We start from the raw sequence: 11589 nt of genomic DNA on the forward strand, positions 1-11589 counted from the left end.
GGACTCATCTTCTCATAATCTTCTATTTTCTTCATCAGAGGGTCCGTCTTGGCTACAAGCATATCGGCTCCTTTGACAGCATGCATACCTTGCTTACGAGGTTGGAGTTACTCATCACTCTATCATTGGACATTGGTTGAGACCATCTTCTCTATCGGTGCCTTGGCTTCATTCACATTAAGTGAGAATAATGCTCGTGTGGAGAATTCTCTGTGAGCCACTATAAAAGATCGTGATTCCTTGTGAGCCACTGAAAAAGTTCAACGGACTTCAACGCCATTACTACATATTTTTTTGCCCTCCAGGCCACTACCGTTAGATTAGGCTCTAACGGTGTTAAACTGCGGGTGTGAAAAGTAAAAAATACCCTTATGTGTGAATATGCTATTAATTTTTTGAGCATCTTAATGACTTCAAATGAAAAAACTCAAAACTAGAAAGTTGTAGATCTCGTCGAGATCTACAATTTTCGAATAAAAATTATTTTCATTTAATTTCACAAAAAAGATATGTTTTGATATGGTTAATATATATCTTAGAAAAAATATATCTTTTTTGCGATATTGAATGAAAATAATTTTTATATAAAAATTGTAGATCCCGACAAGATCTACAACTGTTTTGTTTTGAGTTTTTCCATTTAAAGTCATTAAGATGCTAAAAAAAACAACATATTTATACCTAAGGGTATTTTTGACTTTTCACACCTGCAGTTTGACACCGTTAGAGTCTAATCTAACGGCAGTGGCCTAGAGGGCAAAATTTTTTTGGAGTAGTGGCGCTGAAGTCCGTTGAATTTTTTCAATGACTCATAAGGAATTGTGATCTTTTACAGTAGCTCACAGGGAATTCTCTCCCAAATAATCACGAGCGATATGGTTTTGCCCATGATAGAAGTTCTAGATCAAGAGTTAGTCTTCCATCCTATGGTGTGGACGCGTCAAGATATATTCTTGTAGGCATTCCCATGTCTCGAGAATTAACTCATCTAAAAAGTGTTGAAAACTAGAGATTTTATTGCAAAGAGGATTAGTCTTATCTATTGGGAAGAACCTGACAAGCAATGTGTTGGAACACTTTTCCTAGGTGTTCATAGTTTCACAGTTGGAATAGAACCATTGCTTTGCTTTTCCTAGCAAAGAGGACGGGAACAATCACCCAAAACATTTGGAGAAAAAAAAATCCAAATGGAAAAAAAAGATAGTAGAAGCACTAGATATGTTTTGTTCTCACTCATATGAGTGCGGGTCATCCTTAGATGCGAGTTATTCTAACTCGTATAAATATAGATATGGTAACAAGTACGAGTACATACAAGATATGTAGAGTGTGATCCAAAACATAGACGATAGGCCTCTTAGGTAACTCTTTTGACGGCGAAGGTTCCACGTATATTGCTCGTAGTCATGTTCACTATTTCTTTAAAACAAACAAAATCTAAATAGTTCTAAATAGAGTGTGTAATCATAAATAGATGTCATTTTTAGAAGAGAATAGTACAAGTTTACATTTTTAAATTTAAAATAAATAAACTATGATTTTAGAGGTCAAACTAGATTTTATTTTCTTTTTTAAAATAAAACTAAATTTGTCTTCTTTTCTGGGGAAAGGTTCAATCATTCGCCACTAAGTAACCAACAAATTTTGGAGCTCTCATGATCCACACTTTGGAACATAGACAAGCATGTTGGCCTAATTCATAGCAACCCTATTACACATTCTATTATAATGTATAAATTCAACCTCTCTAACCTCATCACTGAGCAATTTTGCTTCTTTCAATTGTAATTGTAATTGTAATTAATACAAGTTTGGAACGATTGTCTTCATTAGAGTCTAGAGCTTTGCAAATTGACATGCAATCAATCTCCAATACAACAGGTAGAACAATCAACAATCCATTAGATTACCAATACCAGCCCCTCAATCAGCGCCAAGTTAACAACTTCCGGATCAAAGCTATAAAAGCGAACTTTAGCTTGAAGCAAATAAAACTAAACCCCGTGCATCACTTCAACAGTTAAAGACTGGGCATATATTACCTGTTTCGTAGTTTAAGATCGAAAAGCGAACTATCATACACGTTGGAGGTTGAACAATGTAGTTTTCCTTTTTGTAAATATTTTTTTTCTTTCCTACGTAAAAATGGTTTTACATCGTTAGATTTTGTGAATACTTTGCCTATACTTTTGCGGTTCTTTTTTATTGCATTGCACGTGGACATGCTGACTTGCTGCCTTGCTGGAATGGCACATGAGTCTCTAGTCATCTCCTGACACCAAGACATGTATAGATGCCGACACGGTGACCACGAGACGACAGCAGGAAAATCCAGTGTATAGGAGTACACGGTTTTCTTAATCCCGAAAGCTGTAAACCACCATTGACCACCAATTATCATGCAGCACACGCAGCTGGGGCTGACCATGACCAGTGACCACCGCACTGGCAAACTGGCCGGAGATTTTGCACGAACCACCCTATTTTCTGCTAAATATCTCGATAAGATCCTGCGCCTTCTCACTCTCTGATCAGCTGATTAAAATCCTCGTCCCCTTTTGCCGTCTCTCTGTTCACGGCCCTCTCGCCAAATTCCCCCAAATCCAAGCGCGTCGCCGACGGCATTGCGTCGCCATTGCCTCCAAATCCGAGTGCGACTCGCGTGATCCCAGATCCCGCTCGTCGTTTTCCCCGCCGTGACCTCTGGCCTGAGCATTTTCCGCGCGGAAAATGGCGCCGTTTCGGCCGGCTCTTGGAAGGGCGCTTCTTCTGTAGAGCCGCGGCAAGAGGCTGCGTGCGATGGCAGCGCTCGCCGCCAGCGAGGGGAATCTTTCCCCGACGCTGCCCCTGGCCACTCTGATCGGCCGCGAGCTCCGCGGCGACGGCACCGAGCGCCCGCACGTGCGCTACGGCCACTCTGGCTTCGCCAAGCGCGGCGAGGACTACTTCCTCGTCAAGCCCGACTGCCTCCGCGTCCCCGGAGACCCTTCCTCCTCTTTCTCCGTCTTCGCTGTACGGCCCCGCACACTCTTTTCCCCCTATATAAGATTTTTTTTGTCTCGTTTGGGTTCGGTGAGGAATTCCGTTCAGTGATGTGATGTCTGTTTCTTTTTGGTTTGACGGATCTGCGGTTCGCAGGTATTCGACGGCCACAATGGCGTGTCGGCGGCGGTGTTCAGCAAGGAGAAATTGCTGGAGCACGTGATGAGCGCCGTGCCGCAGGGCATCAGCCGCGAGGACTGGCTACAGGCGCTGCCGCGCGCGCTCGTCGCAGGATTCGTCAAGACAGACATTGACTTCCAGCGCAAGGGTGAGATGACACCAACTCACTACTCACCGACACCGAGTGATCCTTGGCTTCCTTGCAATGCCGTTTGGGAATCTGGGCGAACCTGGCTGAAAAGATGCTAACTCTGGGAATTGGTGCAGGTGAGACATCAGGAACGACGGCGACACTTGTTGTCGTTGATGGGTTCACGGTAACTGTGGCGTCAGTGGGGGACTCTAGGTGCATTCTGGATACACATGGAGGCGAGGTCTCATTGCTGACTGTGGATCACCGGCTAGAGGAGAATGCAGAGGAGCGTGAGCGCGTTACGGCGAGCGGAGGGGAGGTCAGCCGACTTAACCTCTGTGGTGGACAGGAGGTAATGCTCACTGCTCAGTCATTTTGATGCAGAAGAATTCTAGGATACAATATCTGCTCTATGCTTTGGAAGCATTTCTGGATGTGATTTTTTTTAAATAATAATAATAATAATAATTTACTCCTTTTTTAGGTCGGTCCTCTCAGATGCTGGCCGGGTGGATTGTGCCTTTCAAGGTCCATTGGGGATACTGATGTCGGCGAGTTCATTGTACCGATTCCACATGTCAAGCAAGTGAAGGTGAAATCAGGAGTTTTGATCAAAAGAAAAGAATTTAGCTCTCCTTAGCATATCCTTTGTTAACATGTGGTTTGCTTTTGGTAATTGTAGCTCCCAAATACTGGTGGAAGACTAATAATTGCATCAGATGGAATATGGGATGCTCTGTCCTCAGAAATTGCTGCTCAGGCGTGCCGGGGATTGCCTGCAGAACTGGCTGCCAAACTTGTTGTTAAGGTGATTATAAATGCGGCTGGGCTATTTTATCATCCTGTACTTTGCATGATATGCTTGATTACCTCAATCGTCTAATTAGTATCCATCTTGCTTGTCCAGCAAGCTCTGAAGACAAGTGGGTTGAAAGATGACACAACATGTGTGGTTGTCGACATCATCCCATCTGATCATTGTTCAACACCACCAGCATTATCTCCAAAGAAAAATCAGAACAAGTTGAGGTCTCTTATTTTTGGTAGGAGGTCTCATAGTTCTGTTGGAAAGCTCACCAAATCTGCTTCTTTGGGCTCTGTGGAAGAAATATTTGAGGAGGGGTCTGCAATGTTGGAAGAAAGGTATGTTCTTATTTTCTCTTGCAGTTCATGTGTTTCTCAACTCTCTTTGTAGTTGTATGCACATTCTTGGTCATGAAGCTTTTTAGCGTATGCGAATTCTTCTTTTTTCACTGATACATTTTTGATACTCTGTTTGCCGTGCATAGTAACAATGCAGAAATGCTTGACAATTTATATGTTGGTTGTGTTGGTCTCACTCATGCCTTGTGTTTGGTGCTTTTGAGATAAAAAGAATTGTTAGTGGAGGGATGGTTCGCATCTGGATTTAGGAATCAGTGCAGTAGAAACTCTTAAGTACTAACCTAGTTTGTCCATTCTCTCTTTTTTCGGTATAGCTAGTCGCTAGATGTTCCAGTTTTGGTATTTTGGGAATTCCATTCTATGTTCTCACTTCTCACACTGGCACAACCTGTTCTTTCATGGCATTGCCATGTTGATGCTCCTTTGTTCTATTTCTAGTCCTTGGTAGGAATCAACTTTCCAGACATTGTTGGTGACATCTTGCATCGCTTGAATATATAGGCTGCCTTTCTTGTTTTATAGGATTAAAACTGTAGAGCAGGAAACAAAAAAGAGTGAAGTGATGTACTCATAGATTGTTAGTCATATTCTGGATGTGGTTGATGAGGATTTTACTTATAAATTCACATTTGGATAAAGCATGTGTGCCATTTGCTTCTTCCAGTTCCAAAATAAACTTCTGCAATGTAAAAAGAATATTAGTTTTGTAACATGTGGTCTTGGGGATCAGGTTATATATGCTGCAAGAGTCTGTTTGCTTAAATTCACTAGAATGCTTGATTGGAAGGCATAATTCCTACTAAATTTCTCGTCTTGTCTTATCAGTAGAAGGTTGAGGTTCCTGGGAGCAGTTTGCGCTAGAATTGAAGAACTCTTTTGCAACTAGGAGCATTTCATTTTGGTTAATAAACTCATATGTATAACCATCACAAGACTGTCTTATGATTCACTTCACCTATTTGGCTGTTGGAGATCTATTACCAGTTGATGTTCTGTTTTTTTAATAGGAAGGACACCCTGTTATTTATCTGTCTGCCTATTTGGGACTGTTCAGATATGCCTTAACTTGTAATGTACGCCTTTCGCAGGTTGGGTAGAAATTTCCCATCAAAAGCAAATCTGCCCCCATTTCGCTGTGCAATCTGCCAAGTGGACCAAGAACCATTCGAAGGTTTAATGACGGACAATGTAGGTGGCTGCTGCTCAGCCCCATCAACACCATGGGGTGGTCCTTATCTTTGCTCAGACTGTAGGAAAAAGAAGGATGCGATGGAAGGTAAAAGATCGAATCGCTCAGCAACATGCAGGTGAAAGTACTGATAGGAGTCACTGGGTCCTGTCCATGCAAACTTGCAAAGTAGTCTCCAATTTCGGTTTTCTGCTCCTTGTAAAAAGAGAAGAATAAACCGTTTATTGTTTGATGGAAGTATTGTTCGGTGAAACTAACTGCACTCCAGCCTGACTGAAAATCAGGGTACTAACAAGCCTGATTTCTATTGACAGCGCCTATCAAACTTTCGTTTGCTCTGAGAAGATAGCTGACAGAACTTGAAGCTGTAGTTTAAATTGTGAACCCGTAGCATGTAAAGGGAGTTGAGTAGCTTAACAGTATTTTATAGAACGATGGTGCGGCTCCTCATTGCTGCTTTGGAATGTATTTTGTATGGAGCTGAAGACCCATATGTTTGGTTCTATCCTAGTCGATTCTATGGGCAGTATTTGGTATTTTGACTGGACTGGATTTCCTTGTATTTGTCGTCCTGCCCGCGATCATATTGTTGCAACTGGGTGGTTACATATCTGTAGGAACGAAGTTCTGGTTTCGTGTGAAGTTGGGTGCCATGAATGCTGATAAGCTGGCCTCTTCTGAATTTTTCCTTCCTGCAACCGTCCTTCAGCTAACGGTTGTACGTCTGTCAGATGTGTTATCGTACAAGTTTGAACACATTTGTAGCTCAATACATTTTTGTTTAGTTCGTAAATTTTTTTAAGATTCTCCATCATATCAAATCTTTGGTCGCATGTATAGAGCATTAAATATAGACAAAAATAAAAACTAATTGCGCAGTTTATCTGTAATTTGTGGGATAATCTTTTGAGCCTAATTACTTCGTGATTGGACAATGTTTGCCAAATAAAAACGAAAGTGCTACAGTAGCTAAAAACTAATTTTTTTGCAAACTAAACAAGGTGTTAGTGTGGTTCTGGTCTTCTGGAAACGTTGGAACTTTTGAACTCATCATTCATGCCAGCTACCTTGGCCTGAAGAACCGAACTGCTGAACTATTTGCGTGCCGTTGATGGCCAGTACTCCGGACAGGCCCCATGTTCATGTTAGAGAACGTATATGATCGATCTACCCTATGGGGACTTTGGGAGATCATATTTAACTTTCCCACAATATCTTACGATGAACAAGCAATAGAAAAAGGAAAACAACAAAGCACCCTTTTTATGCTTTTACAGACAGGGGAAGGGGACTCTGGTGAACAGTCGAACGCCCCACAACTGTGTGTTCTTCTCACTACTCATCACTCATGTTACATCCCAAAATGACAAAAGATGACATCTGATCCTACCACCAATTGCACTACTGGTTACTATATCTTCTCTTCATCAACTTTAGCAGACAATCAGTCAGAGTGCACCGACCCGACCCATGCATGCTCTGCTGCAGCTGCAGCTGGCCAGAACTCGGCATCCAACCCAAACGCCGGCCGGCGCCGGGCCGCCGGTTGCCCTGGTCCTCTCGTTCCGCGCGACGCAACGGGGCCACATGCCGGCCACGTGTCCGGCGAGACGCCGTCCTGATGAAACGCTGGGCTGTTGGCCTCTCTCACAACCTGGCGCCGGTGCTGGAGAGCAGCAGCCCGCACGGCTGCGACCCGCTGAACTGCACGTCGAACGGGTCCCGCGCGTCGAACCCGCCGGCCCCGAACGAAGGGAACCACGGCTCGGCGGCGTTGAGCTGGTGCGCCGCGCTGGCCGACTGCAGCACGTCCTCCAGGGCCTCGCTCAGCGGCTGCGGCTGCTGCTGCTGGTGGTGCTGAAGGAGCTGCGGGTTCAGCAGCAGGCCATGGCCGTCGTGCGAGCTCGCCGGCGCGCCTGCCGAAGGCTGGACCACGACGCCGTGTCCGTGTGGGAGGCCGAGCATCTGCGCCGCGGGCACAGGCAACGGCGCCGGCGGGGCCTGGACCGCGGCGGCGGGTGGCTGCTGATCCGCGGCGCTCTGCGACTGCACCTTGAACTCGGCTATGCGGTCCGGGAACTTGTACGCGTCCTGCTGCAGCTTCACCACCAGCGCCTGCAAACAAAGCAACGATCCGGTCAGGAGCCCGGCGATCGTCGTGCTCCGGTGCTCGTGCCTGCCTTTCTGCTCAGCCGTTTACGTACCTTCTGCGTCGGAGTGAGAGCGCTCAAGGTGAAGCAGTGGCTCCCGACGATCACGCCGACGACTTCGTGGATGCAGTTGAACAGGAGGACGATCCCGTGCCCGCTGCAGTAGGAGTAGAGCTTGTCGTCCAGCACGCACTCCCGGGCGTGCTCCACCGTGGATTCCCACATCTTGTTCGACATGCCGCTGCCAAGCAACTGAAATTGGAAACACGCACAGGATGAGCATAGAATGTTCAGAAAGTCTGAAACAGAATCAATGCTGCTGGATGCATGTGTGATATATATATATATATATATATATATATATATATATATATATATATATATATATATATATATATGGATAGATTCTTACGCTGCGCAGTCCGTACTGATCCATCACCAAGTTCCTGAGGAAGTCTTGAACAGTGTGGATTCCAAAGTCAGCGAGCTTCTTGTGGAATACGCCGTCTTTCCCGATCTTCTCCAGACGCCACACGTCGTCGGCTAATGCAGGTGGATGGTGCTTCTTGTACACTGAGTTTTAGCACGAACGTTTTATCAGTTTCTAGTTCAAGAATACAAGCATGCATATGGATGTTTCATGGATGAACACAAAAGCATGTCAAAAGTAAGGCCTTGTTTACTTCCCAAAAAATTTTGCAAAATTTTTCAGATTTCCCGTCACATCAAATCTTTAGACGCATGCATGAAGTATTAAATATAGACGAAAATAAAAACTAATTACACAGTTTGTTCGAAATTGACGAGACGAATCTTTTGAGTCTAGTTAGTATATAATTGGATAATATTTGTCAAATACAAAGTGACACTATTCCTATTTTGCAAAAAATTTTGGAACTAAACAAAGTGTGGAGCAATTTACCTTCTCCACGGTGATCCTTCACCAGGAACGGATTGCTCACAGCTTCCTGCACCCGTTCTTCGATGGTACTAGCCCTGGACATCCTGGCGCCAAGCCTGAACTTGCGGCTCCGTATCCAGCTGGAGTTATCCGTGAAGGAGATGTCGCGGATGGAGGCGGTGCCCTTCTCGAGCACGATGATCACCTCGCCGGATAGGAGCGGCCTCTTGCCTTCCCTCTCGAACACGACGCTCTCGCTGAACTCCTTCTCCGTGTGCTCCAGCCGCTCGTCGGCGTTGAAGTCGCCGTCGAGGACGAGGAGCTCGACCTTCATCGAGGACAAGGGACCGGAGGTGACCGTCTGGTTGGTGGCGGCGTCGGTCAGGACTAGCCGGAGCGGCTGCTTGTTCTCCGCCTCCACCCTGTTGCCTGTGAAAAGCGTCTGCGGCAGGTTTCCCTGGAACTGCAGCTTGTACCGTTTGCTGGTTGTCTTTAGTTGAAGTGGGAGCCTGAACATTGGAGAACAGAAGTTCAGTCATGAGTCATGACTTCTGAAAACGAAAAAAGGGTGTGTTGACAGTGGGGTAAAGTAGATTTTAAAGGTAAAAGTTAAAAAGTTAAAGCCTAACACTGCACTGACAGCATAATTACTGAAACAAATAAAAGCAACTATTCGAGGACTAATGCAGCAGCTTAGCATTTCAGTGTTTCGAGGACTAGGCAGTCTGCTGAACGTCAAATACTAATGGAGCAGCAGCTTAGCAATTCAGTGTTTAGAGGCTAACCTGTTTGCGGAATCGATGTGTCGGATAAGAACATTATGCACCTCCTCCTGCACCTGATATCCGAACGCGAATGAACATCAGAATTCTGCCAGATGGCACTGCAGGAAGCTCAATGGGCATGGGCGTGCAAATAGCTACGAGGAGAAACAAGTGCTTACGACTCTGCGCAGAAATGGCTCCAGCTTGGGCAGATGCCTCTGCATGTACTGCGCGCCAATGGCCTCCTGCATCGAGCTACTGCAGGTGGGGAAGAGGACAGAGGTGAACACAAGCGTCAGAAGCCAAGAACTAGAGCGCCCACGCCCAAACGGCAAAATGCAGCAGCATGGGAAGTTCACTCACTTGACGAACGTCCGGCGGCGCTTGGCGTCGGGGCAGCCGGCGAGCTCGTCTTCGTCGCCGTCCACCACCTCCTCCTCCACGTCCAGCGCCCTCTTTAGGTCCATGGATGGCCACGTGCAAGCCAACGCGGGGGCGCTAACTCACCCACTCGAGAAGTCGAGACCACTTGGCGGCTCACTCACAAATTCACCTGAGAGCTGAGACGACGGCTTGCACCGTTAGCTTAAAACCGCTGGCTGTGGCAGTGACCGCGGCGGCTATAAATAGCGCGGGGCGCAGGAAAGCAGAGGAAGCAGCGTGGAAGCTTCTTCCAGGGGTGGGGGGGTCGGTCTCGTCACGGACACGCTCCCGGCCGGCAAAAGACCGTAAAGCGGCGCCACCCGCCCGCGCGCGCACCGGAATGACAGAATCCCTAGAAATGCCAAGATTCGGAGGCGGGCTCGCCCACCCAACGGGGGGGGGGGGGGGGGGGGGGGGGGGGGGGGGGCGGCGGAGGGAAGGCTTTCCCGTCCTCCTCCTCGGCTACTCCTCTCTTTCAGTGCCGACGTACGCCTGCAGAAAGGGCGCGGGATTTTGTCAGGCCGGAAAGCGGCAAAGCGGCAAGCGGGGGGCGGAGGCGCGGAGCTAGCTAGCTGTGTCCGAATGGGCATGGCCATGGCCGTGCCCGTGCGGGAGGGAGTCGAGGGGTGTGGCCGTGTGGGACAGTGGGGTTGGGGATGGATTGGGCAGCCGCGGGGCGTATCGGGAGGCGTGCCGCGGTGGTGCGTGGCTGGATTGGAGAAGCTTCCAGGAAGCAGAGGACCGGTGGCCGTGGCCATGGACGGGCTAGCAGTGGATGGATGGATGGATGCCCTCGACGGGTAGGCTTTTGGAGGCTGAAAGATGGGTACAAAGGAGAGCTTTTCGCCGGGAGAGGTGCTCGGACGGAGCGGGGGACGAAAGGAAGCGCAAAGCGGAACGGAACAAAGCGGGCAAAACAAGAGGATTCTCCCATTGCATTGCATTGAGATCATGATGAGTTCTCGTGCCTCGTCTTTTATATTAGAGAGACGATGAAAAATGAAATGATAGTGCTTTTTCCATTTCCTTTTCATCTTTCTCTGATGGGGTGATCAATTCAACTGTGAATGAGCTGTGACTGTGAATGCACATTAACCAACGCCAGCCCAGCTGTTAAGGCACTCACAATGCAGACTCTATTATAGAGTCTAAAGTTATTTATTACCTTGAACAACGTGGACTTGGAGTCTTATTTTTTCTACCTCTTTCTTCAATAAATATGCTGCCACATCAGCAAAATACCATAAATAATATGTAATTAAGTGTCTTGGACTCTGTGATAGAGTCTTGCATTGTGAGTGCCCTTAATCATGTAGCACTAGAGAAAAGGTGAAATGATCATCTAACACTTCTTCAAATGATCAGAGTATCAGATCATTTCTACTGACGAAGCTTGGAGTAGTAGCGAATTTTTAGAAAAAAAAATCTAACTTATGCTGTTGTTGTGCAGATATCCAGACAAGCCTGCAAACACGACAGATATCTCAATTTCCATTGCCCCCTAATTCCCGAAAAGGGATCCTAAAAAGTGCGAGATCAGGGCATCTGGCGCCCAGGCAGGATAAGCAGCAAATAGCGCTAGCAGAGGCGCTGCTGCTCTGCCGCTGTTCTCTCATTCTCTGATCTCTGGGGGCTCAGGCTCAGCTCTACAATCGCCTTTGCTGGCCCTAGAAAGCAACCTGTTTACGACATCATGGTCATGC

The 11589-nt window shown here is 46.7% G+C and overlaps 2 protein-coding genes across 2 annotated transcripts; one reads left to right on the forward strand and one right to left on the reverse strand.

Moving 5' to 3' along the window:
- Positions 2504-6210, forward strand: LOC8084009 (probable protein phosphatase 2C 33). The gene is made up of 7 exons (XM_002465349.2): positions 2504-3012; positions 3139-3310; positions 3430-3647; positions 3780-3887; positions 3978-4103; positions 4203-4438; positions 5548-6210. The coding sequence occupies exons 1-7, from the start codon at positions 2800-2802 to the stop codon at positions 5768-5770; spliced, it is 1296 nt and encodes a 431-aa protein (XP_002465394.1). The 5' UTR covers positions 2504-2799; the 3' UTR covers positions 5771-6210.
- LOC8084010 (calmodulin-binding protein 60 B) lies at positions 6884-10215 on the reverse strand. Its single transcript, XM_002467953.2, has 7 exons — positions 9827-10215; positions 9643-9721; positions 9485-9537; positions 8721-9208; positions 8211-8371; positions 7853-8050; positions 6884-7763 (listed from the first exon to the last, which is right to left on the reverse strand). Exons 1-7 carry the CDS (start codon positions 9928-9930, stop codon positions 7296-7298), a joined length of 1551 nt encoding a protein of 516 aa, XP_002467998.1. The 5' UTR covers positions 9931-10215; the 3' UTR covers positions 6884-7295.

The sequence above is a fragment of the Sorghum bicolor genome, chromosome 1 (genome assembly GCF_000003195.3).
Source record: "Sorghum bicolor cultivar BTx623 chromosome 1, Sorghum_bicolor_NCBIv3, whole genome shotgun sequence".
In the NCBI taxonomy this organism is placed as follows: Eukaryota; Viridiplantae; Streptophyta; class Magnoliopsida; order Poales; family Poaceae; genus Sorghum; species Sorghum bicolor.

Bases quoted from the DNA above. Each gene is read 5' to 3' on its own strand.
- LOC8084010 (XM_002467953.2), bottom strand. From the start codon at position 9,930: ATGGACCTAAAGAGGGCGCTGGACGTGGAGGAGGAGGTGGTGGACGGC. The intron at 9,209-9,484 runs GTTAGCCTCTAA...TCCAATGTTCAG, and splicing joins CACATCGATTCCGCAAACAG to GCTCCCACTTCAACTAAAGA. The intron at 8,051-8,210 runs GTAAGAATCTAT...TTCCAATTTCAG, and splicing joins ATCAGTACGGACTGCGCAGC to TTGCTTGGCAGCGGCATGTC.
- LOC8084009 (XM_002465349.2), top strand. From the start codon at position 2,800: ATGGCAGCGCTCGCCGCCAGCGAGGGGAATCTTTCCCCGACGCTGCCC. The intron at 3,311-3,429 runs GTGAGATGACAC...GAATTGGTGCAG, and splicing joins CATTGACTTCCAGCGCAAGG to GTGAGACATCAGGAACGACG. The intron at 3,648-3,779 runs GTAATGCTCACT...CTCCTTTTTTAG, and splicing joins ACCTCTGTGGTGGACAGGAG to GTCGGTCCTCTCAGATGCTG.